Raw genomic sequence first — 27,379 nt, forward strand, 5'->3', positions numbered from 1 at the left:
AACATGTAAATCACAAATTGGGTCTGCCCCTATTCACGATATCATCATGTTCCTCTAGGATTTGTCACGTATCCCGTGACAGGTTAAAGATCCAGCAGAAATGGAAAACACGTTGGAGTCCAGTATTGCTATTAACTAATAATATTTATTAGTAACTATGCAATACAGTAATATAAATGCAGATATATCAAACAAGTTAGCAATGTTTATATATATATATAAAAGTAAGTGTGGAAATACATGAAATCCAAGCTTCTTCAAGTCTAGGGTTAAATAGATAGTCTTACGATGATGAGTAAAGTTCAGTTCAGTTCGTGGTATTGAGTTGAGTAGTGATGGAGAGAGAGGGAGAGATTTGAGTCTTCAGGTGAGCTGACGCCATCGATCTTCCCGTTGTCCTCCGAAATCCTTTAGAAGTCACCGACTGTGACCACAACAAAGGGGACCATTTTTCTGTGGTGGAATTATCAACCCGGGCGAGGGTTGGAAACATGAATAACTGCCCACCAGTCACACCCTTTTCACGCTGTGAGAGCCACTGATCAATCCTCCCGATCGATCCTCTAAAACCCACCTTTTCTGTGGGCACAACAAAGCTCATTGCGTGTCCAAAACCATGTGTCTCCAGGTCATATCTACCTCACCGTGCTGAACACTAGCTGTCCATCAAGCAGCTCCTCCCTTATCTCTCTGTAAGAACTTGGAAGCTGCCAGTGTCCTTGTAGAAAGTATAAACAAACTGCCAAAAAATCATAACACCATCTCAAAGTAGTCTTCTCTCTCTCTCCTTCTTTCTCTCTCTTTTAACAAGGTATCTGTGATGGACAACTCTCTCTCTCTCTTTTCAAAAGCACAGTTTATAGGGGTAATTCAGGACCCCATCACACCCCCTTCCTTTTAGAAAAAATCTTGATGCAGGCAAAATTTTAGTTTAACTGGAAATTACAGAGTTTGAAACAATACATGTATAATCATCAGATAACAGAGCAAAAATGTGTACAATTTCTAACTTAACATCTAGATAAACAATCAGCTATAATATTGTCAGTTTGATTTTCAAGTCATATTCTTGCAATATCAGACTCCAATTTAATAACCTTCTATTCTTATCCTTCATCTTAGTTAGAAACACCAACGGATTGTGATCCGTGTGATCCGTGTAATCCGTGTCTCTGGGCAGGACAAACATAGACATCAAAATGTTGTAAAGCCAGAATAACTGCTAGCAATTCCTTTTCAACAGTGGAATAATTTTTCTGGTCCCCATTAAATTTCTTTGAGAAATAAGCTACTGGGTGTTCAATGTCATCCACACCTTTCTGTAACAATACTGCCCCAGCAGCTTCGTCACTAGCGTCTGTTGCTATAGAAAATGGCTTATTTGATGTAAGTTTTAGAACTAGACAATGGCGGTTCAACTCGATCTTCATTAAAGAACAGATCGCTTTTTCCTTTTCAACTAACTCTACTGAAGGAATTTCCAGTGGGACATTATGGGAAACTTTTAAAGCATATATTCGTGGACAAATTATTTCATACTCTGCTGGATTAAAAAAGTGAACCAATAATGAAATCTGTATATTGGTTGATAAGATTAAAGAAATTGATAAAAAATATTCAGTTACTCCCAATTTAGAGCTTTATAAAAAGAGAGTTGAACTTCAGATGCAACATAGTTTGTTATTAACATCTGTTGTTGAAAACTAGTTACTTAAAACTAAATCTCAATTTTATATACATGATGATAAAGCAGGGAAATTATTGGCCAATCAATTGAAAGCTGTTTTGGTTAAACGTCAGGTTATTAAAGTTTGTAAACAGGATGGCAATTTTACGGTTGACCATGATGAGGTTAATAAGTCTTTTCAAGAATTCTGTACCTCTTTATATCAGTCAGAATTTCCTGACGATACTACTACGATGCATGAATTCTTTTTAAATCTTTTTATTGAATAAGTATACAAAGGGTAAACCATAAAGGCACTAATACACTGTTAGAAATTACAGGAGATATTAATACAGAAGAAAAAATTGATACAAACAGTGCAATTTAAACATAAAATAATATGGTAAAATAATAGTATACTGATATATATATATCAATAGAGAAAAGGAAAAAAAAACCCCAAAAAAACCCACCGTGCAACTAAACTAAAAGCAAAGCAAAGTAATGGGCTAACTTGGAAACAGGTGGAGTTAAAGAACTTAAAATCACGTCCTCAAACCAGACCTCCATTAAAAACGGTTAAAAAAAAAAGGCAAGAAGGGAATATAAATATGGAACTAAAGAGAAAAAAAATTACATTAAATGAAAATATTGAATAAAAGATCTCCAGGTCTGTTCAAATTTAAGTGAGGAATCATAAAGATTACTTCTAATTTTCTCCAAATTTAAGCATAATATCATCTGGGAAAACTAAAAAAAGGTAGTTGGAGCATTCGGCTCTTTCCAATGTTGTAAAATACATCTTTTCGCCATTAAAGTAAGAAATGCAATCATTCTACAGGCTGAAGGGGAAAGATTACTGGAAATTTTAGGTAGTCCAAAGATAGCAGTAATAGGGTGAGGAGAAATATCTATATTCAATACCTTTGAGATAATATTAAAAATGTCTCTCCAAAAAGTTTCCAGAGTAGGACAAGACCAAAACATATGAGTTAAAGAGGCTATCTGCCCCGGACATCTATCACAAAAAGGATTAATATGAGAATATAAACGAGCTAATTTATCTTTGGACATATGTGCTCTATGAACAACTTTAAATTGAATTAGGGAATGTTTAGCACAGATAGAGGAAGTATTGACTAATTGTAAAATCTGCCCCCAGTCATCCACGGAAATAATAGAACCCAATTCTTGTTCCCAATCTGACCTAATCTTATCAAATGGAGCTTTCCTAAGTTTCATAATAATATTATAAATAATAGCCGTTACACCTTTCTGACATGGATTAAGGTTAATTATAGTATCTAAAATATATGTAGGAGGTAGCGTCGGAAAGGAAGAGAGTATAGTACTTAGGAAATTTCTAACTTGGAGATATCTAAAAAAAATGTATTCTTGATAAATTATATTTATTAGATAATTGTTCAAAAGACATAAGGGAACCATCTAAAAATAAATCCAAAAACCGTGAAATACCCTCAGTCTTCCAAATTTGAAACGCACGATCCGTAAAAGAGGGAGGAAAAAATGTTACCTAAAATAGGGATCGCAAGCCCAAATTGGTTAAGATCAAAAAATTTTCTGAATTGAAACCAAATACGTAAGGTATACTTAACTATCGGGTTAGAGACCAGTTTGAGGCGTTTCAGATCAAAAGGAAGAGAGGAACCTAAAGTAGAGCCGAGTGCATAGCCCTGAGCAGATTGTAATTCCAATACTACCCATTTAGGAATGGATAGTGTATCTTGGTCAAGTAACCAAAATTTCATATGTCGAATATTAATTGCCCAATAATAGAATCTAAAGTTAGGTAATGCTAGACCTCCATCTCTCTTAGCTTTCTGTAAATGTATTTTACCCAATCTCGGGTTTTTATTTTGCCAAATAAATGAAGAAATTTTAGAGTCAACTTTATCAAAAAAAGATTTTGGAACAAAAATCGGTAATGCCTGAAATATATATAAAAATTTTGGCAGAATAAACATCTTAACTGCATTAATACAACCAATCAAAGTTAAATATAATGGAAACCATTTAGATGAAAGTTGAGTAATATGATCATCAATTAAGGGTAAAAAATTAGTCTTAAATAAATCTTTGTATTTACAAGTAATTTTAAACCCAAGATATGAGAAATAATTATTAATCAATTTAAACGGAAAGTTATGATACAAGAGAAGTTGTTTATTAATCGGAAAAAGTTCACTCTTACTAAGGTTTAATTTATAGCCTGAAAAAAGATTAAATTGTGCTAATAAATCTAAAGCAGCAGGGATAGATTTTTGAGGATTAGAAATATATAAAAGTAAGTCATCAGCATAGTGATATTTTATGGGACTTTAAGCCCCGAGTTATCCCAATAATATTTGGAGATTCTCGAATGGCAATTGCAAGAGGTTCTAATGCAATATCAAATAATAAAGGACTAAGAGGACAACCTTGTCGAGTACCTCGAAAAAGAGGGAAAAAAGGTGAGCTTAAAGAGTTAGTACGGACAGAGGCCATAGGAGAATGATATAACAGTTTAATCTAGGATATAAATTTTGAGCTAAAATTAAACATTTCAAGCACCTTATATAAGTAAGGCCATTCTACTCTATCAAAAGCTTTTTCAGCATCTAAAGAGATAACACACTCAGGAACATTTTGTGAGGGAGTATAAACAATATTTAACAGTGTGCGAATGTCATAGAAAGAGTAACGACCTTTAATAAAACCCGTTTGGTCTTCTGAAATAATAAAAGAGAGTACTTTTTCTAATCTGTTTGCTAATAGTTTAGAAAAAATTTTAGAATCAACATTTAATAAAGATATTGGTCTATAAGATGCACATTGAGCAGGATCTTTATCCTTCTTTAATATTAGAGAGATTGACGCTCTATAAAAGGATTCGGGAAGTTTACCAATTTTTAATGAAGCCTCCAAAACCCTACAGAATCAAGGGATTAATAAAGGTGCAAAACACTTATAAAATTCCACAGTAAACCCATCAGGGCCAGGAACTTTCCCCAGGTTCATAGAGGAAATAACATTCTTAATCTCATCAGTAGTAATGGGAGTACCAAGCATAGAAGACATATCCTGTGAAATCTCAGGGAAATCTAGGTTATCTAAAAAGTCATCCATATATTTAGAGTCTCGTAAAGACTCAGATTGATATAAGGAAGAATAAAAATCAAAGAAGGTTTGATTGATCTCCGCATGATCAAATATCAGTCGATCATTTTGATTATAAATCTGATTAATTTGAGATTTAGTATAATTAGACTTCAGTTGGTTAGCCAACAGCTTACCAACTTTGTCACTGTGTACATAAAATTCACTTCTTGTTTTCTTTAATTGGTTTACAATCGAGGACGAAAGCTGTGCTCCATTTGAAGTTCAGTTCTTTGTTTATACAGCTCCTCAGAGGGAGCTGTAACATATTTCTTATCAATTTCCTTAATCTTGTCCACAATTACCAACTCCTCCTGCTTCAACTTCTTCCTCAAAGCAGCAGAATACGAGATAATCTGACCACAAATATAAGGTTTAAAAGTATCCCAAAGAATGTTCACAGAAATATCCTCTGTGTAGTTGATTGTAAAAAAGAAATCAATCTGTTCATTCATAAAGTTAACAAAATCCAAGTCCTGAAGCAGCAACGAATTAAAACGCCATTGTCTATTATTTTGTGTATTGACCTGAATTTTAATAGAAAGCTTAAGTGGAGCATGATCCGAAATGGTTATAGAATCATAATCACATTTAATCACTGAAGAGATAAGCCGAGAGTCAATAAAAAAATAATCAATTCTTGAATAGGAATGGTGAACATGTGAAAAAAAAAGAAAAATCTTTTTCCTGAGGATGCAAAAAATGCCAAATGTCCGTTGACCCAGAATCAGAGAGGAATGAGTTAATCGAAGTTGCAGATTTATTAGGTAAGGTCCGTAAAGGAACCGAACGGTCCAAAACTGGAGATAAGCAAGTATTAAGATCTCCGCCCCAGATCAATGAAAACTCATTCAAATTCGGGAACCGATTAAATAATGATTTATAAAATTCAGGACAGTCCATATTGGGAGCATAAACGTTAACCAAAACTACCATTTTATTGAATAGTAGACCACTGACCAGTAGAAATCTACCATTCGGATCAGCGATAATGTCATGTTGTACAAAAGTAACTGAGTGGTCTATAAAAATAGAGACACCTCGAATCTTAGCGTTAGAATTCAAATGAAATTGTTGACCCTTCCAGAATTTAAAAAAACGTAGTCTGTCCCCCCTCCGCACATGGGTCTCTTGTAAAAATAGAACATGTGCTTTAAGTCTCCGGAATACTTTAAGAACTTTTTTCCTTTTAATAGGATGATTAAGACCATTAGTATTCCAGGAGACAAAATTAATAATTAGACTCCATAAACCCTAAAGTCAACCCGCAAAAAAGAGGATTGACGATAGGTTCGACCCACGAACCAGGAAAGGGAACAGAACAAACCAGAGATAATGGGTAGGAGAACGCAACCAATGGTTCAGTAATGTAAATAGCCCAAGAAGAAAAAAACTAAAACGTGAAGCCCCTCCCACCACCCCCCACCCCATGACCCCAAGGCTAAATCTAAAGCAGACCCGCCAGAAAGAAGCAAGCACTGGAACTACCCCCATGACTTCCGATAGACGCTCACTAAAAAAAGTGTAAATATAAAAAAGATCAGCTAGTTATAAAACAGTAAAAGGATAAAAAAAAGTGGAACAGTTAAGACAAACACGATATAAAACAGAGAAAAGGCCAGAAAATATAAAGAAAACCGTAACAGACCACAGACCCTATGATAACCAAAAAAAAAAGAAACAAAATTATTAATATAAAACTAGTTAGGAAAACCTACAGAAAAAAGTACATTTAAAGACTACGAAATTTAAGGCCTCAAAGGAAATACATGAAATGATGCAGAGGGAATAACCACCCATAATCCCCAAGGAAAAAGAAAGGAATGACGCAGTTAGAAAGAAGTTTGGCAACCATATTAATTAATCAAAAAAACTTTTCTGCCCATATAAAGCAACCAAAAATTAAACCCGACAGATTCACAACCTCCGATCAAACGGAGATAATTAAAAATTACGATTAAGATGTTGAAGGTGAAGATTGATCCAGATAACTCTGGGCATCCAATGGAGATTCAAAAAAACGAAGGGCTCCGTCAGGCGTACGAATCCTTAAACGTGCAGGGTGAAGCAGCGCTGGTTTTAAATCCATCTTGTAGAGTTCCAACATCACAGATCTATAACGAACCCGTTGATCCCGAATCTGTTTGCTGAAGTCCTCCACAAATCGGAACTGAAGATCCAAAAAAATCAATATAACCTTTAGATCGAACAAATCGAAGCAGTTTTTCTTGTCTTGAAAGTAATGAAGACGTAAAATGACATGTCGAGGTTTATCTGACTTAGACGAATATGATGGAACTCTGTGAGCCCGATCCAATAACGGTGGCTGGTGAGGAAATACGGTAGGAAATGCATCTTTTAAAAGTTGAGAAAAAAACTTTATAGGGTTGTCAGATTCAACAGCTTCACGAACACCAATAATTCGAATATTCTGCCGTCGCATTCTGGATTCTAAGTCAGAGTTTTTAAAAGTCAGAAAGTCCAGTTTTTTCTTCATTGAAGTAATTGTTTCTTCAATTTTCTCCATCTTGAGTTCATTTTGTTGCGTGGATTTTTGAAGATTAGATATAGCTGACTGATGTTCCGTGATAGATGTTTGCATTTTATCGATTGAATCGACAATTTTCTGGAAATTAATTGAAATTTCCGCGCGAATCAGCTCCATTATAGAGGTTGAAATTTCCCTTTGAATTAGATCGATATAGCTTTCAGAGTCAACAGTGGTTCAGTCGGAGGGAGATCAGTACCTTTCGGTCTAACCGGAGGTTTGCGGTCTTTCCCATTTTTTCCGTTCTTGGACATAGCGGACCTTAAAAGCATCCGAATACCAAAAAGCCCAATTTGTTTCAGATTATTGTAAAGGTCGATGCCTTAATGGTTAGTTAAATATAGCTGATCATAAGAAAAAGAACTCAGAGGTAATGGAGCGAGTCAAGAGCACGACTTCACTCCATGAGCTCTACCGGAAGTCCCCACGATGCATGAATTCTTAGGGAAATTGAATCCAATCATGAGGATTATATAAATATACAGCATGTAAATCACAGATTGGGTCTGTCCCTGTTCACCATATTATCATGTCCCTCCAGGACTATACAAAAATACAACATGTAAATCACAGATTGGGTCTGTCCCTGTTCACCATATTATCATGTCTCTCTAGGATTATATGAATATACAACACGTAAATCACAGACTGGGTCTGTCCCTATTCACTATATTGTCATGTCCCTCGAGGATTATATGAAAATACAACATGTAAATCACAGATTGGGTCTGTCCCTGTTCACCATATTATCATGTCTCTCTAGGATTATATGAATATACAACATGTATATCACAGATTGGGTCTGACGTTAATCGCAATATTATCATGTCCCTGTTGGATTATATAATAATACAACATGTAAATCACAGATTGGGTCTGTCCCTGTTCACCACATTATCATGTCCCTCTAGGATTATATAAAAATACAAGATGTAAATGATAGATTGGGTCTGTCCCTATTCGCCATATTATTATGTCACTCTAGGTAGTGTAATAATACAGCATGTAAATCACAGATTGGGGGGGTCTGTCCCTATTCACCATATTATCATTTCTCTCTGGAATGATACAAAAATGCAACATGTCAGTCATAGATTGGGTCCAATTGGAAAGGACTTTTACATAGACTACATCAATGGTAGGCTTTATTGCTTTGGTGAATTAATATGGGTTCACAATGGATAGTTTCTCATAGTCAACTGCTGAAGAAAGGCCATAATCATAGTACTTGAGTTGTGAATAATGTTACTTTATTTGCCAAATGGACATGGAAACAAACAGTGAGATACATCATTTTTGCGTCAAATCAGTCAGCGAGGATCTTACTGTGCCAAGTGTCACCATGCCTCCTTTGCAAACATAGCATGTGCCAACTTACTAACTGTGACTCGTACGCCACCTGAATGTGGAAGGAAGCCAGAGCACCCAGAGGAAACCTACAGAGTCATGGGGAGAATGTTTAAATTCCTGCAGACAGCGGTGAAAATTGAACTCCCAATTTCAGGGGCTGCAATCGCACTACGTTATCCCGTCGCCCACCAATATTTCTCGTGGCATAATTAAGGCTTAATGTTTGATTATGAGGTGACAGATCTCTCTCTCCCCATACCCCTCCCCCTCCTTCATGTCCTCACCCACTCTCTTCTTCAAATATATTTCACAAAATGCTAACTGTACATTTTGGTGTGGTTTAATTTACAGAAAACCTTTCTGATTCTATACCATGACAAAGCACAACTGCTGAAGAGCTATGAGAAACTTAAAAATGTGTACAATCAACTTTGTTCTGATACTCAGGATGAACTCAGAGCCTGCAAGGAAAAGCATGAACAGCTGTTGCTCAACGAGAAGGTACTGCTCTCTCTAATGCTGTAAAGTTGACTGCTTCAACAACATTATTTTGGGAATACAAATTAAACATAACTTTTTATTTAATAGAATTACACCACTGCAATATAACTCAACATCATGTTGCACTTCTTTAAGGTTATGAATGCATTTGTCATGATCGAAATGAACACTGGGGATTTGGGACTGAAATGCTCTATAAAAGTTCACTGTTATCAAAGTACTTTAAAGTTATGAATGCACTTATGGTGATGGAAATAAACACTGGGGATTCAGGACTGAAATGCTCTGTAAAAGTTCACTGTGATCAAAGCACTTTATAGGTGGATTTCCGTGGACTGCAAGATTGCCTTATTGGGAGACTAACTGCAGATCGAGCAGGTTCTATGGACATAGGAATGGAATGTTGCACAAGAGATATTCAGGTGGACTGTGTGAGAAGGTGTGTAGGGTGGTAAAACTGAGTAACGGCAAAACACTCGCACCTTTCATCAGGCTTGAGGTGCAGTTATCCGCAGAGGTAAAATAATGAAATTGTGACACTTGAGATCAGTAGCACCAAACAATGAGCAATTAATGGATAGTAGTTAATCCTGGTGAGGTCGTTCAGCAGCCTTGATGAACAACTGCAAGTGGATTAGTCATTACCGATGAGAATTCCTGAAGCTGTAAATGCATTTTTCTTTAATCTGAATGTAACGGAAACAGGAATTGTGAGATTGATGGAGGTCTAGCAGGAGTTAATGTGGGGATGAGCCATGATGGAATGGTGAAGCAGACTTGATGGGCTGCATGGCCTCATTCTGCTTCTGTGTCTTATTTAATCCTAGCCTCATCACAGGACAATTTACCTACCAATTAACCTACCAACCGGTATGGCTTTGGACTGGGAGGAAACCAGAGCACCCAGAGGAAACCCAGTCGGTCATGGGGAGAGCATACAGAATCCTTACAGGGAGCAGTGGGAGTTGAACCCAGGTCACTGGTACTGTAAAGTGTACTATCCACTACATTATCGTACCTCCCACTTACTGTCCCTTGACCTCCACAGATGCTGCTTGAGGTGATTTTTTTTCAGTTGTGTGATTTCTTTTCCCTCCAGATCCCAGCAGTTGAAGTATCCATTATAGCTCCCCCTCCCTCTCCTCCTCCCCCTCCCCCCTCTTCCCCTCCCCCTCCCCCCTCTTCCCCTCCCCCTCCCCTCCCCCCTCCCCCTCCCCCTCCCCCCTCCCCTCTCCCCCTCTCCCCCTCTCCCCCTCTCCCCTTCCCCTCTCCCCTCTCCCCTTCCCCTCTCCCCTCTCCCCTTCCCCTCTCCCCACCTCTCTGCCTCCCCCTCCCTCTCCTCCTCTCTTTCTCTCTTAGGTCTGATAAGTGGTCCCTGTTGCTTTTCACATCTGCTGTGCCTGGCTTGCTGGCTTTCTCCAGTATTTTCTGTTATTATTTCGGAAAGCTATGATCAGACGTACTGAGGTCCATTCTGACAAATCATTTCATCGTAGCAGGTAGTACGGGGGTAAGGTGATGTCAGAGTTTAGAATAAAGTGCTACTGTTACAGAGAAACTGCAGGTCAGCTAGTAAGGTGCAAAGTCACGACAGGATAGATTGTAAGTTCAAGAGTTTATCATAGCAAGCAGTTGTTCAGTGGCCTTGTAACAGGGAACAGGAGCTGTCCTTCAGTCTGCTGGTATATGCTTCCAGGCTTGTACGTTTTCTGCCTGGTGAAAGTATAGAGAAGAGAGAATGTCCGGTGTTGCGAAGGGATCTTCGATGATACTGGTTGTTTTAGTGATTTAGTGAGAAGTGTTGATGGATGGGAGGCTTGTTTCTGTGATGAGCTGCACTGTGTCCGCGAGCCTTTGTGGTTTATTGCGGTCTTGGTCAGAGGCCTGGTGTTACGAAAGGATCGTCGATGATACTGGTTGTTTTAGTGATTTAGTGAGAAGTGTTGATGAACGGGAGGCTCGTTTCTGTGATGAGCTGCACTTTGTCCGCGAGCCTTTGTGGTTTATTGCAGTCTTGGTCACAGCAGTTGCCGCATCGTGCAGTGAGTATCAAGATAAGGTACTTTACCTGGTGCAGCGATAAAAACCAGTGAGCAACAAAGAGTACGTGCCAAATTACTTCAGCCTATTGAGGAAAGAGAGGCCTGTGACGCTACTTGTGTACGTGACTCCAGAGTATCCAAGGTATGTTCAAACAGTGGTGCCTCAGAAAGGCAGTGTCATTATGAAGGACCCCTTTCACCCAGGATATGTCCTCTTCTCATTATTCCTGTCAGGATGCAGGTACAGAAGCCAGAAGGCACACACTCAGCGAATCGGGAACAGCTTCTTCCCCTCTGCAATCAGATTTCTAAACGGACATTGAACACATAAACACGACCTTGTCACCTACCCCGTGACGGGTTAAAGAACCAGCAGAAATGGAAAACACCTTGGAGTCTGGTATTGCTGTTAACTAATGCTATTTATTAGTAACTACGCAATACAGTAATATAAATTCAGGTATATCAAACAGATTAGCAATGATTATATATATATAAGTGGGGAAAGAAATAAAAACCAAGCTTCTTCAAGCCTAGGGGATAAATGGAATATGGCCTTACGATGATGAGTAAAGAGAATCAGTTCAGTTCATGGTATTGAGTTGAGTAGTGATAGAGAGAGAGAGAGAGAGAGGTGTTGTGGTTGTCCAAGTAAGCCGATGCTGTGGATTCTTCCCGCTGTCCTCCGAAACTTCCAAGTTAGCCAAACTTGACCAACCTAAGAGCACCGTCTTCAAGTGATAGTCTACCAACCCAGGCACAGGTTAGACACACTGGTAGACTCCACAGGGTCGCTCTTTCACGCACTAATAATCACAGATCAATCCCTCACAATCGATCCTCAGTCCCACACTCGTGGGCACCTGAACAAACAGTGGTAACTTCACTATACCTTCGTGTGTCTGTGTGTCCTGTGAAACAAGCAATTACGCTGGTTTAAATACTGTTGTGCTGAACACCAGCTGTCCATCAAGTAGCTCCTCCCTTCTCTCTGTAGGAACTCAGAAGCTGGCAGTGTCCTTGCAGAAATCCCAAACAAACTGTGAGCAGTCTTTGCCTCTCTCTCTCTCTGTCTCTGTGTGTGTGTGTGTGTGTGTGTGTGTGTGTGTGTGTCTCTGTGTCCCTCTCTCTCTCTATCTCTATCTATCTATATATATATATATATCATCACAACCTGACCTGACGACTTTTATTATTTTGGAATTATGCACCATTGTTAATTTAACCATTTCATATAGATATATAGATGTAGACATATATACACAGACACATAGTGTAATTGATTTACTTATTTATTTTTCCATATTGTCAAGTATTGCATTGCACTGCTTCCGCAAGTTAACAAATTTCACATCGTAAGCTGGTGTATTAAACCTCACTCTGATTCTGATCACTCTGAACGGCTTGTACGTGGTTGGACCAGGACAGACCATTGCCGATGTTCACTCTGAACAGCCTGTACATGGTTCGACCAGGACAGACCATTGTCGATGTTCACTCTGAACAGCCTGTACATGGTTGGACCAGGACAGACCATTGCCGATTTCGGAAGGTGGTGTCTGTTTTCACAGAGACTGATGGTCCAGCATGTGAGTTAAAGATTGCTTCAAGATAAGCTCCAACTTATGAGCTCATTTGACTGTTTAATTATAATGGGTCCTTTTTGTCTTTTTCTTTCAAGTCTTTAATAATTGTTTGATAAAGTTAGCGTTCATGAATATGTTTTCTTTATAATTGTATGCAGTGTGCAATCTGTTATTTCTTGTTGATGGGTGATTGCCAAGGGGCTGTAAATCACACAGTATTCACACAAACCGGGGATTGGGTGGGCGAAACAACCCAACCTCTCGGGTTTGGTGGGACCAAAGTTGTATACACCCTAGACTTATGGAGCCTGAGAAAGGTAGGCTTCATACTGCAGGATCGAAATGAGCCTTATTTCCAGAGACACCCAGTAATAAAGGGGTTTCATAAGATCAAAGGTTTCAAAGGTACCATTTAATGTCAGAGAAATGTACACAATATACATCCTGAAATGTTTTTTCTTTGCAATCATCCACGAAAACAGAGGAGTGCCCCAAGATAGTTAAATGTTAGAACCCCAAAGTGCCCACATCCAGCTCCCCTCCCTCCCACACGTAAGCAGCAGCGAGCAACAGTCCCCCTCCCCCCACCGGCAAAAATAAAGCGTACCCGCTACCAGCACTCAAGCCTGAGCAAAGCAATAGCAAAGACACAGAGTTGCAGTTACTCCAAAGACTACGTTGTTCACCCGATAATTCGACATGCTGCAGGCTCTCTCTCTCCTACTAAGAGAGAAAGAGGTGCCTCCACTTTCCAAAGAGCAGTGAGACATAACAAACAACTCGCTGGTGTACGATGTTAAAAGTCCGTTACGTTGCTTTTTTCGAGCTCTGTGCCTGGAGATTGCAAGTATCCCGGGTCCCCAGGCACACAGCAGATGTTCCGACTCCCCCAATGATACACAGACCTCCTGTGGCGACACCGACTCTTGATCCGCCCGTCTCCAGTTCCTCGAGATCCCAGGCTTCAGAATCCGTGCCGAAGTCTTAGGCATGCCGAATAGCAGCCGATTGTGGAACCCCGAGAGCAGATCCCATTCCAGCAAAGAACCATAGTCAGCATGTAACTCCAGGTCAGGGTCTTCAAAAGAACTCTGAAAGGGAAAAATAGAGATATTAAAGATAGAAATAAAATTTCTGAAGATGCAAGTAAAGGAATCGCCGTTGTGTGCCACAACTACTTAGCTTCTTCTTCAGTTAATGTCAAACATTTGGAGGGTGGATGTTTGAAATTATTGTTGGATGAGAATCAATGGAGAACACAAAATAATTGTTAATCATTTTTGTAATAGAAACTGAGAGATGAGCTCTCCACAGTAAAGACACGACTGGGGTCTGTCAGAGAGAAGCTGCATGATCAGAGAGAATTTCAGTCGCAAGAACTTGGTGCTGTACAAGAAGAACTTAAATCAGTGAAGAATGATGCAGAAAGGTATGATAATCGATGTTCCTGCACTTCACTCATGAATGTTTAAGGGTCATTTTCTGTATCCAGTGCTCCTTGTGTGGCCTCTACCTCAGTGAAACTCAACATAGATTGGGAGGACTACTTCGTCGAGCACCTGCTTCACTCTGTCCACCAGAGAAGGCAGGATATCCCAGTGGCCAACTATTTCAATTGACTCGCATTCCCATAGTGATATGTAGGGCCATGGCCTCCTCTACTGCCACAAGAGGCCATGATCAGGTTAGAAGAGCAGCACTTCTTATCCAACCTGATGGCATGAATATCAATTTCACAAACTTCCAGTAATTTCGTGCCCCCCCCACTCTACTTTCCCATTCCCTTTTCTGGTTACCCCCTCACCACTTCTCTTCTCTTTTTCCTCTGGTTCCTTCCTCCTTCCCTTTCCCCCATAGTCCACCATCCTCTCCTGTTAACTTCCTTCTTCTTCAGCCGTTTACCTTTTCCACTTATCACCTGCCAGCTTCTTACTCCACCCCACTCCTCCACCCAGCCACCTTCCCTGTCACCTGTGTCCAAGTCATAAAGTTGGGCACTAAATGTTGTCCCTGCTGATGACGTCTGTATCATGACGATATATGCTTCAAAACATCACCTTACAGTTTCAGATGCTCCAACATTTAAACAATTTGTGTGTTATTCCTCCCAAAATGTATTAGCTCATTTTTCAGGATTAAATTCAATGTTATCAACTCAGCAAGTTAATTCTGCAGATGAAGTCAGTCTTCTTCATCCACATCATCACTTGTCAAATGTACACTTAGTAATCTTACCTCCAGTATTCGTCCATGTCATCAATACAAGTGGAAGCTCTTGTGTAGCATCTTTGGCACCTAATGTGGACCACAGAAGTTTCCTGCTATTCATGTTTCTCTGAGCAAGAGAACTTATTTCTCAGGAAGTCACTCCCTGGGTTACATGAAGCTTCTGAGAATGGTCTATAATCCACCGTTTCCATTAGCCCCAACTCTATCTCATTCCTTGAGTCCCGTCAATTGCATGGAGAATTGGTTACAAATCATTGCTTTCAGTCCACATCGGCCAAGTCCTATCATATTGTAATTTGCCTTCCCAGCCATGACACACTAGCCCAAATTTTGGACTTTATAGTGTATTATTATCCTTCTCTGTGACAATCTTTTGCCTGTCTACTTTCCCGATGATGAACTCTGGACTATACCATCTTTAGTGGGAGTATCTATCTGCTGTCTGAGACTTTTTTTTTAAAAAATTACTGGGATACATTGTGAGCTAAGCCCTTCTGGCCCTTTGAGCTGTGCCATCAAGCAATCCCTGATTTAACCCAAACCTAATCACCAATTCACCTGTCAAGCAGTACAATGTGGGAGGAAGCCGACGCAGGCATGGGGGGAATGTACAAACTCCTTACAGACATTGGCGGGAATTGCAGAGGCAATTGAACCCTGCTGTAATAGCATGATGCTAACAGCCATACCCAAAATGGACAACCAGCCTGAGCCTCTTCTTCACCCACCCCTGTCTGACCACTGTAGATAAAGAGCTGACCACCTATAAAAGAAATCTGCAACATGGTAGTGTAGTGGTTAGCACAACGGTTTACAGTACAGACGACCCGGATTCAATTCCCACCGCGCAGTAGTGTAGTGGTTAGCACAACGGTTTACAGTACAGACGAGCCGGGTTCAATTCCCACCGCACGGGAGTGTAGTGGTTAACACAACGGTTTACAGTACAGACGACCCGGGTTCAATTCCCACGGCGCAGTAGTGTAGTGGTTAGCACAACGGTTTACAGTACAGTCAACCCGGGTTCAATTCCCATCGCACGGGAGTGTAGTGGTTAACACTACAGTTTACAGTACAGACAACCGGGTTCAATTCTCATCGCACGGGTGTGTAGTGGTTAACACTACAGTTTACAGTACAGACGAGCCGGGTTCAATTCCACCGCACGGGAGTGTAGTGGTTAGCACAACGGTTTACAGTACAGACGACCCAGGTTCAATTCCCACCGCACGGGAGTGTAGTGGTTAGCACAACGATTTACAGTACAGACGAGCCGGGTTCAATTCCCACCGCGCAGTAGTGTAGTGGTTAACACAACGATTTACAGTACAGACAACCCGGGTTCATTTCGCACCGCACGGGAGTGTAGTGGTTAGCACTACAGTTTACAGTACAGACAACCGGGTTCAATTCCCACCGCACGGGAGTGTAGTGGTTAACACAACGGTTTACAGTACAGACAACCGGGTTCAATTCCCACCGCACGGGAGTGTAGTGGTTAGCACAACGGTTTACAGTACAGTCAACCCGGGTTCATTTCGCACCGCACGGGAGTGTAGTGGTTAACACTACAGTTTACAGTACAGACAACCGGGTTCAATTCCCACCGCACGGGAGTGTAGTGGTTAACACAACGGTTTACAGTACAGACGACCCGGGTTCAATTCCCACCGCACGGGAGTGTAGTGGTTAACACAACGGTTTACAGTACAGACGAGCCGGGTTCAATTCCCACCGCACGGGAGTGTAGTGGTTAGCACAACGGTTTACAGTACAGACGAGCCGGGTTCAATTCCCACCGCGCAGTAGTGTAGTGGTTAGCACAACGGTTTACAGTACAGTCAACCCAGGTTCATTTCGCACCGCACGGGAGTGTAGTGGTTAACACTACAGTTTACAGTACAGACAACCGGGTTCAATTCCCACCGCACGGGAGTGTAGTGGTTAGCACAACGGTTTACAGTACAGACGACCCGGGTTCAATTCCCACCGCACGGGAGTGTAGTGGTTAACACTACAGTTTACAGTACAGACAACCCGGGTTTAATTCCCACCGCACGGTAGTGTAGTGGTTAGCGCAACGGTTTACAGTACAGACGACCCGGGTTCAATTCCCACCGCACGCTAGTATAGTGGTTAACACAACGGTTTACATACAGATGACCTGGGTTCAATTCCCATCTTTGCCTGTTTTTAAACACAGTCCAAAGACGCACCGGTTGGTTGGTTAGTTGGTTAATTGTTCATTGTCAATTGTGCCGTGATCATGGTAAAACATAGAAAATAGGTGAAGGAGTAGGCCATTTGGCCCTTTGAGCCTGCACCGCCATTCAGTATGACCATGGCTGATCATCCAACTCAGAACCCTGTACTAGCCTTCCCTCCATACCCCCTGATCCCTTTAGCCACAAGGGCCATATCTAACTCCCTCTTAAATATAGCCAATGAACTGGCCTCAACTGTTTCCTGTGGCAGAGAATTCCACAGATTCACCACTCTGTGTGAAGAAGTTTTTCCTAATCTCGGTCCTAAAAGGCTTTCTCTTTATCCTCAAACTGTGACCCCTCGTTCTGGACTTCCCCAACATCGGGAACAATCTTCCTGCATCTAGCCTGTCCAATCCCTTTAGGATTTTATACGTTTCAATCAGATCCCCCCTCAATCTTCTAAATTGCAACGAGTACAAGCCCAGTTCATCCAGTCTTTCATCATATGAAAGTCCTGCCATCCCAGGAATCAATCTGGTGAACCTTCTTTGTACTCCCTCTATGGCAAGGATGTCTTTCCTCAGATTAGGGGACCAAAACTGCACACAATACTCCAGGTGTGGTCTCACCAAGGCCTTGTACAACTGCAGTAGTACCTCCCTGCTCCTGTACTCGAATCCTCTTGCTATGAATGCCAGCATACCATTCGCCTTTTTCACCGCCTGCTGTACCTGCATGCCCACTTTCAATGACTGGTGTATAATGACACCCAGGTCTCGTTGCACCCCTCCCCTTTTCCTAATCGGCCACCATTCAGATAATAATCTGTTTTCCTGTTCTTGCCACCAAAGTGGATAACTTCACATCTATCCACATTAAATTGCATCTGCCATGAATTTGCCCACTCACCTAACCTATCCAAGTCACCCTGCATCCTCTTAGCATCCTCCTCACAGCTAACACTGCCGCCCAGCTTCGCGTCATCCGCAAACTTGGAGATGCTGCATTTAATTCCCTCATCCAAGTCATTAATATATATTGTAAACAACTGGGATCCCAGCACTGAGCCTTGCGGTACCCCACTAGTCACTGCCTGCCATTCTGAAAAGGTCCCGTTTATTCCCACTCATTGCTTCCTGTCTGCCAACCAATTCTCTATCCACATCAATACCTTACCCCCAATACCGTGTGCTTTAAGTTTGCACACTAATCTCCTGTGTGGGACCTTGTCAAAAGCCTTTTGAAAATCCAAATATACCACATCCACTGGTTCTCCCCTATCCACTCTACTGTTACATCCTCAAAAAATTCTATGAGATTCGTCAGACATGACTTTCCTTTCACAAATCCATGCTGACTTTGTCCGATGATTTCACCGCTTTCCAAATGTGCTGTTATCACATCTTTGATAACTGACTCTAGCAGTTTCCCCACCACCGATGTTAGGCTAACCGGTCTATAATTCCCTGGTTTCTCTCTCCCTCCTTTTTAAAAAGTGGGGTTACATTAGCCACCCTCCAATCCTCAGGAACTAGTCCAGAATCTGAAGAGTTTTGAAAAATTATCACTAATGCATCCACTATTTCTTGGGCTACTTCCTTAAGCACCCTGGGATGCAGACCATCTGGCCCTGGGGATTTATCTGCCTTTAATCCCTTCAATTTACCTAACACCACTTCCCTACTAACATGTATTTCCCTCAGTTCCTCCATCTCACTGGACCCTCTGTCCCCTACTATTTCCGGAAGATTATTTATGTCCTCCTTAGTGAAGACAGAACCAAAGTAATTATTCAACTGGTCTGCCATGTCCTTGCTCCCCATAATCAATTCACCTGTTTCTGTCTGTAGGGGACCTACATTTGTCTTTACCAGTCAGGGTGTTGCTTGGTGGTGTTGCCCAAAGACCCGGAAGGGTCGCTTCCACGCTTTATATGAATGAAATAAATTTTTTATAAAGTGCTCACGGCTGATGCCAAAGCAATTCGAAAGATTGATGATGTGAACAGGATTTTAAAAACTTCAGTGCCGATTTTCTTTTCAGGAACAAGAAAACTATACATGAAATTGATGGAGAAATTAAGAAGATAAAAGGAAAGAGGTATTCTTGCTATGCTATTATTATTTTATACAATCATTAAGGTTGTTTAATTGTTTTCTTAAGGTTGTCATAGCCAGGAAAGAGTGTATAGGGTGGATAAGCTGCCACTACCTATTAAATTAGGGGTCGCCAACCCGTCGATCGCGATCGACTGGTTGATCTTTGAGACTTTCCCAGTCGATCCTGAAGAAAAATCAAAAATAAATACACAAATACTGTTGTAATGTGAGCATTATAAAAGTAAGTAATACTAGTTAGGATAATGGTAATATAGCAATATTTTCACTAAAAAGCTGGTTGTAAAGAGAGATTGTTTCCGGATTGCGGGGGTTTCGTTCCGTTCTTTCTGCCCAGTGTCATATGTGTAGCTCCCCCACCATGCACCATGTTTTCAGCGTAGCCTGTGCTGCGTCAAAGTGACCAATCAGATTAAGGGTAACGGTACAGACTGTTGCAAACATCAATATACGGCAGTGTCCCCAACCTCGGGCCGCGAAGCAGGCAGGGGTGCAGCGGTAGTCGGGATGCACACAGCACATCTTTAAGAAAAAAAGCCAAAATAAACAAGCTAATTAATTAGGTGAATGTCGGCTCAGATCAGAGGCAACGCAATCGGCAATCGCTCGTGATACCCTGATAGCATGGTGGAGGCTCCACGAAAGAAGGTGAAACATACAAATTCCATCCAGAATAGGAAGAGGAATTTCTATTTACCTTGGTGAAAGACAAGTGTGTTTGTACGTTGTGCCACCGTTTGACAAGTTTGTACAAGCACTGACTAAAAGAGGGAATCCGGAGCGGCACCACACCACCAACCACCAGGAATTGAAAGACACCTAACCCCCAAAGAGCGCAATTCGTGCCTGGAAAGTTGAGGAGCTGAAATCGGGGTTGAAGGCCGAGCAATCATTTTTCACAAATCATGCTGCTCAAAATAAGGCTGCTATTGAAGCATCATTTCGTGTAAGTCACCTTTTGGCTAAACACAAGAAGCCTTTTACGGATGGCGATTTTTATTCAAGGACGCAATGGTCATTACCGCAGAGACTGTTTTTAATGACTTTAAAAACAAAAATGACATCACAACTGCAATACCTAATAAACCGCTTGGCCCTGCAACAGTGACAAGGAGAATAGAGTCATCGTCAGAGGACGTGGATCGACTTGTCACTCTGTGAATATTTTTCACTGCAGTTCGATGAATCCCTGGATGTAATGCGAACAGCTCAGCTTGTTGTATTTGTCAGAATGGCTTTCCAGGATTTTACAACAAAGGAGGACTTCCTCACTGTACAGGAGCTGACTTACTGACAGACACCTCTCTAGGGTTGCCAACTTTCTCACTCCCAAATAACGGACAAAAGTAGCAGTCAAATCCCGGGACATTTGTGTTCACCCCGAGAAAGACTACCATGACCATGAAGCCTTGCGCGGGCACCTGTGTGCGCATGCATGATATGCCGATTTTTTTTTTACCCCACGAATTGGTTTTGGCTTAATTTTCATTATTTCTACTTTATATAGGCTGTGTATTTATCATCTCATTCCTGCTTTTACTATATGTTAGTATTATTTTAGGTTTTATGTGTTATTTGGTATGATTTAGTAGGTTATTATTTTGGGTCTGGGAACGCTCAGAATTTTTTTCCATATAAATTAATGGTAATTGCTTCTTCAGCGTAAAGCATTTCGGCACAAACGGTTTCATAGGAACGTTCTACCTTAGCCGGGAGAAATATGGGACAGTTGGCAACCGTACACCTCACAGAGTGTCTCAGACTGGCTGTCTGTAGCTATGAGCCAAATTTCAGGGAACTAGCAGAAAGTATTCAGCCCCAGTCATCACAATGAGTGCAACAGTCAATTATTATTCATTTATTTTGAAATAAAATTAAATAATGAAACTTAGAATTAAAGGTGTGAAGTATTGTAATATTCTTAAAGAAAGACAGCTATGGCCTGTTTGATATGCTAGTTACAGTGTTTTCTTGTTTGAATTAATTTGAAAGTTTGACAAAAGTATTTTGTGTAATTCAAATACAATTCTCCCAAATAAAAGGCCTCAAATTGGAAGTACAATCTGAGCTGTGTTTTCTCTAAATGATTTAGTAGTTAGATCTTGCCTTTCACTGAGGTCGAGGTAGGTGATCTTGGGCTTAAAAAGGTTGGTGACCACTATTTTAAATGCTCCCAGTGGTGTGCCTTTCAAATAGACTCCGACAACTAATCCTGGTCTTCACGTATGGTTTAGCTATTAAACCCGGCGGGCAGATGGGGCTCGTCAGCTGTGGTTGGTAGCTCATCTAGGAGAAGGAAAACTGATCTCAAAATCTGCTGCCTTGCAGCCATACCCACTCATGAAGAGGGCTTTGAGAGTAAACCCGGGGAGAAAATCCAGAGCTAACATCCCTAAAGCAGTAATATGTTGAGTTCAACATTGACTGGCAACTCCTGCGATGCTGCAGGTACCAAACTGCATTACTGCCATTCCTGCATAGGGCGTTGGAGCCTGCTGAATGGGCAACTGCTTGCTCTCCATATCGTCCTGCCCTGGCTTGTGTATTGTCCACATAGACAGCAATATCCAATGTCCATGGTCGATCCTGACCAATGGAGGGCCTCAGATAATTGTTCTAAATATTGAAAAATCTGCTTTTCAATGTTGGAGTTATATTAAATTATTAAATATACTGATTTAGATTGATATTTTTTGAACTGTAATGTACCTGATTATATGGCTACAGTCAACTCTTCTGAGATTTTCCTCATCAAAGTAATTATTGGTTCCAGAGAAAAACAGACCAGTGACAAGAAGAAATTGCAGAAAATGCGTGGCAACACAAAAGCAAAGAGCAAAGAGTCAGCAACCAGACTCTTGTCTGTTCAGGTACTTATTACTGGGAGCGACTGCCTACACGCTACCAAGTCCACACTTGCAGACATACAAAAGCAATTAAGTAAAGCTGAAGTCCCTGTTTGTTGCATTTGAGAACATGATTAATATCATATGCTTGAGAAAAGTGTGGAGATTTCTGCAGATACTAGAAATCCAGAGTAACACAGAGAAAGCAGGAATTCAGCAGGTCAGACAGCATCTATGCAGGGAAATAAGCACTCCACTTTTCAGTCCTCATGAAGGGTCTGGACCCAAAACGTCAGCTGTTTATTCTTTTCCATATATACTGCCCAACTTGCTGAGTTCCTCCAGCATTTTGTATGTGTTACTATATAATTTATATATTATGAATTATGTTTAGATCTATTTTCAGCAATTAAAATATTGAAATGATTGTAATGCTTGGAGAGCTGACCTCAGATTTGTTGAGCAATTTCTTGCAGAATGTCATTTTTATTTCTGTAATTACCTTAATTCATATATGATTGTAGTTTTGCTTCAACAGAAAAAAATCCCTCCTTAATCTTTCAAATGTAGCCGTTCCAATGTATCTCCGCTGTTACTATGGGCTTCCACCAATCCTACTCTGAATACTTTGTCCATGTACTTAAAGGTGTGCTCCTGCTAACAAATCCTTTGGACCATAGCCCTGAGAAAGCAGTAATGCAGGATTTCAGTCCTTTTCATAGCATACCTGTCGGTTGGATATGCTGCTCTGTCAGATCACTGATTTTTGGGCAACCACAAAATCACATAAATCACCATGTGTTGGTTTGCAGTGCCCTTTTCCCTTCAAACATAGCAATGTGCATTTCTGCCAAAAAGTTCAACTTTTGTATCATTTGTCCACAGAACATTGTCCCAGAAGTGTTGTTCAACATCCAGATGGACTTCTGAAAACTTGAGACAGGCAGCAATTTTTTTTTTTGGTGACCAGTGGTTTCCTCTGTGGTGACCTTTCATGAACACCATTCTTGTGCAGTGTCTTTCTCATAGTGGACACATGAACAGAGACTTTTGCAAGTTCTGGAGATTTCTGCAGGTCTTTTGTTGTTACCCTGTTGTGTTGTTTTTCACCTCCTTTATCATTGCACATTGTGCTCGGTGTGAACTTTGCAGGGTGTCCAGAGAGTAGCAACGGTATTCCTCCGGTTGTAGACAATTTCTCTTACTGTGGACTGATCAACGCTCAGGTCTTTAGAAATCCTTTTGTAGCCCTTTCCAGCTGATGCATCTGTACAATTATTCTTCTAAGGTCCTCTGAAAGTTGTTCTGATTGAGGCATGGTGTACATAAACAGATCTTTCTTGAGAAGAGCAGGCTCTGTCAATAACGTAGAAACAGAAAATCTACAGCACATTACAGACCCTTCGACCCACAATGTTGTGCCGACCATGTAACCTACTCTAGAAATCAACAGAATTTCCCTACTGCATACCCCTAGACTCTAGAACACTAGACACTAGAATACTACAGCACAGTACAGGCCCTTTGGCTCTCGATGTTGTGCCGACCCATATATTACTTTTTAAAAAAGTATTAAACCCATACTACCCCGTAACCCTCTATTTTCCTTTCATCCATGTGCCTGTTCAAGAGGCTCTTAAATACCCCTAATGTTTTAGCCTCCACCACCATCCCTGGCAAGTCATTCCAGGCACCCACAACCCTCTGTGTAAAAAAAACTTACCCTGATGTCTCCCCTAAACTTCCCACCCTTAACTTTGTACATATGCCCTCTGGTGTTTGCTGTTCGTGTCCTGGGAAACAGGTACTGGCTATCCACCCTATCTATGCCTCTCATAATCTTGTAGACCTCTATCAAGTTCCCTCTCATCCTTCTATGCTCCAAAGAGAAAAGTCCCAGCTCTGCTAACCTTGCCTCACAAGACTTGTTTTCCAATCCAGGCAACATCCTGGTAAATCTCCTCTGCACCCTCTCCATAACTTCCACATCCTTCCTATAATGAAGTGACCAGAACTGAACACAATACTCTTAAGTGTGGTCTCACCAGAGATTTGTAGAGTTGCAACATGATCTCTCTGCTCTTGAAATCAATCCCCCTATTAGTGAAGCCTAGCATCCCATAGGCCTTCTTAACTATCCTATCAACCTGTGCAGCGACCTTGAGAGATGTATGGATTTGAACTCCATGTTCATCCGTACTCTTAAGTAACCGACCATTAACCCTGTACTCAGCCTTCTGGTTTGTCCTTCCAAAATGCATTACCACACACTTACCCGGATTGAACTCTATCTGCCACTTATCTGCCCAACTTTGCATCCTGTCTATATCCCCTTGTAACCTTTGACAACCTACAGCTCCATCCACAACTCCTCCTATCTTCGTGTCATCCGCAAACTTACTCACCCATCCTTCCACCTCTTCATCCAGGTCATTTATAAAAATCACAAAGAGCAGGGGTCCCAGGACAGATCCTTGCGGCACTCTACTAGTCACCGACCTCCAGGCAGAATACTTTCCTTCCACTACTACCCTCTGCTTTCTTCCTGTAAGCCAGTTTTTTTTTTATCCAAACAGCCAAGGTTCCACTGATCCCATGACTTTCTGGATGAGTCTCTCATGGGGGACCTTGTCAAATGCCTTGCTAAAATCCATGTAGACCACATCTACCGCCTACCCTCATCAATTTCTTTTGTTACCTCTTCAAAAAACTCAATTAGGCTCGTGAGGCACGTACTTCACAAAGCCATGTTGACCATCCTTGAGTAGACTGTACTTCTCCAAGTGCTCGTAGATCCTATCCTTAAGAATCCTTTCCAATAGTTTGCAGACCACTGACGTAAGACTCACTGGTGTATAGTTCCCAGGGTTCTCCCTATTACCTTTTTTAAACAAGGGAACTACATTTGCCATTCTCCAATCCTCCGGCACCTCCCCTGCAGCCAAAGAGGATTCAAAGATCATAGCTACTGCTCCAGCGATCTCTTCTCTCACTTCCCACAGCAACCTGGGGTATATCACATCCAGCCCTGGGGACTTGATATAAAAACATCAATCTTGATGTTTTTAAGAAGATCAACACTACTTCTTCCTTAATCTCCACATTGTCCAGCACACAGGCCTGTTCTATTTTCAACCTCACCCTGGTCAAGGTCCTTTTCACTTGTGAATACTGAAGCAAAGTATTGATTTAGGACCTCCCCAACCTCCTCCGCCTCCAGGTACATGTTGCCTTCTTTGTCCTTTGGCGGCCTCACCTTCATTCTTGTCATCCTTCTGTTCTTCACGTACGCATAGAACACCTTGGGGTTCTCCTTAATCCTACATGCCAAGGCCTTCTCATGCCCCGTTCGAGCTCTCCTAAGTCCTTTCTTAAGCTCCTTCCTGGCTACCCTATATTTCTCATGAGCCCCTCTTGCTTCCTGCTTCTTATATCTAACGTATGCTTCCTTCTTCCTCTTGACGAGTTGCCTCACGTGTTTCGTCAGCCACAGTTCCCTTTTCCTACCATTTTTTCCTTGTCTCAGTGGGACAAAACTATCCTGAACCCAGCACAAGTGGTCCCTAAACTTCCTCCACATTACTTCTGTGCTTTCACCCTTGAACATCTGTTTCCAATTTATTCGCGCTAGTTCCTGCCTCATCCCTTCATAGTTAGCCCTTTCCCAGTTAAACACTTTCCCATTTTGTCTGTTTTTATCTTTTTCCATAGCTATGCTGAAGCTAAGGGAGTTGTGGTCACTCTCACCAAAATGCTCCCCCACCAAGAGGTCTGCCACCTGACCAGGTTCATTACCCAGAACTAGATCCAGTATGGCCTCTCATCTCATCGGCCGGTCCACATACTGTGTCAGGAATCCTTCTTGAACACACCTGACAAATTCAGCCCCATCTATCCCCCTTGCAGTCAGGAGGTGCCAGTCAGTATGAGGGAAGTTGAAATCACCCATAACTACAACCCTGTATTTCCTGCACCATTCTAAAATCTGCCTGCTTATCTGCTCCTCAGTGTTCCTCTATTTTCTAAGCTCCATGTATCTATCTAAAAGTCTCTTAAAAGACCCTGTTGTATCCACTTCCACCACCATTGCCAGCAGTGCATTCCACACACCCACCACTCTCTGTGTGAAAAACTTACCTCTGACATCCCCTTTGTACCCACTTCCAAGCACCTTAAAACTATGCCCACTCGTGTTATCTATTTCAGCCGTGGGGAAAAGCCTCTGACTATCCACACGATCAGTGCCCCATATCATCTTATACACCTCTATCAGGTCACCTTCATCCTCTGTTGCTCCAAGGAGAAAAGGCTGAGTTCACTCAACCTATGCTCATGAGGCATGCTCCCCAATCCAGGCAACATCCTTGTAAATCTCCTCTGCACCCTTTCTATAGTTTCCACATCCTTCCTGTAGTGAGGTGACCAGAAATGAACACAGTACTCCAAATGGGGTCTGACCAAGGTCTTATATAGCTATAACATTACCTCACAGCTCTTGAACTCAATCCCACGATTGATGAAGGCCAGCACACCACCTTAACAACACTGTCAACCTGCACAGCAGCTTTGAGTGTCCTATGGACATGGACCCCAAGATCTCGCTGATCCTGCACACTGCCAAGAGTCTTGCTGTCAATATTATATTCTGTCTTCAAATTTGGCCTACTGAAATCTGCCATTTCTTAGCCCAGTTCTGCATCCTATCAATGATTTGCTGTAACCTCTGACAACCCTCCAGACTATCCACAACACCCCCAACTTTTGTTTCATCAGCAAACTTACTGACCCACTCTTCTACTTCCTCATCCAGGAAATCTATAAAAATCGCAAAGAGGAGGGTCCCAGTACAGATCCCTGCAGAACACCACTGGTCACCAACCCCCATGCAGAATACGAACCATCTAAAACCACTCTTTGCCTTCTGTGGGCAAGCCAATTCTGGATCCAATGCTTTCTGAATGAGCCTGGCATGGGGAACCTTATCAAGTGCCTTACTGAAATCCATATACACTACATCCACTGCTCTGCCTTCATCAATGTGTTTTGTTACATCCTCAAAGAATTCAATCAGGTTATAAGGCATGACCTGTCCTTGACAAAGCCATGCTGACTATCCGTAATCAGATTATGT

The 27,379-nt window shown here is 41.4% G+C and overlaps 1 protein-coding gene across 2 annotated transcripts in view; it reads left to right on the forward strand.

Moving 5' to 3' along the window:
• LOC140185149 (uncharacterized) overlaps positions 1-27,379 on the forward strand; it is a 252,545-nt gene that overhangs the window by 195,586 nt on the left and 29,580 nt on the right. For both annotated transcript variants that reach the window (XM_072238527.1, XM_072238528.1), the window contains 4 exons: positions 9,072-9,221; positions 14,139-14,278; positions 19,329-19,385; positions 22,176-22,272. In XM_072238527.1, the coding sequence (XP_072094628.1) occupies positions 9,072-9,221; positions 14,139-14,278; positions 19,329-19,385; positions 22,176-22,272 (444 nt within the window). The remainder of the gene's footprint in view (positions 1-9,071; positions 9,222-14,138; positions 14,279-19,328; positions 19,386-22,175; positions 22,273-27,379) is intronic.

This window comes from Mobula birostris, chromosome 20 (genome assembly GCF_030028105.1).
Source record: "Mobula birostris isolate sMobBir1 chromosome 20, sMobBir1.hap1, whole genome shotgun sequence".
NCBI classification, from domain to species: domain Eukaryota; kingdom Metazoa; phylum Chordata; class Chondrichthyes; order Myliobatiformes; family Myliobatidae; genus Mobula; species Mobula birostris.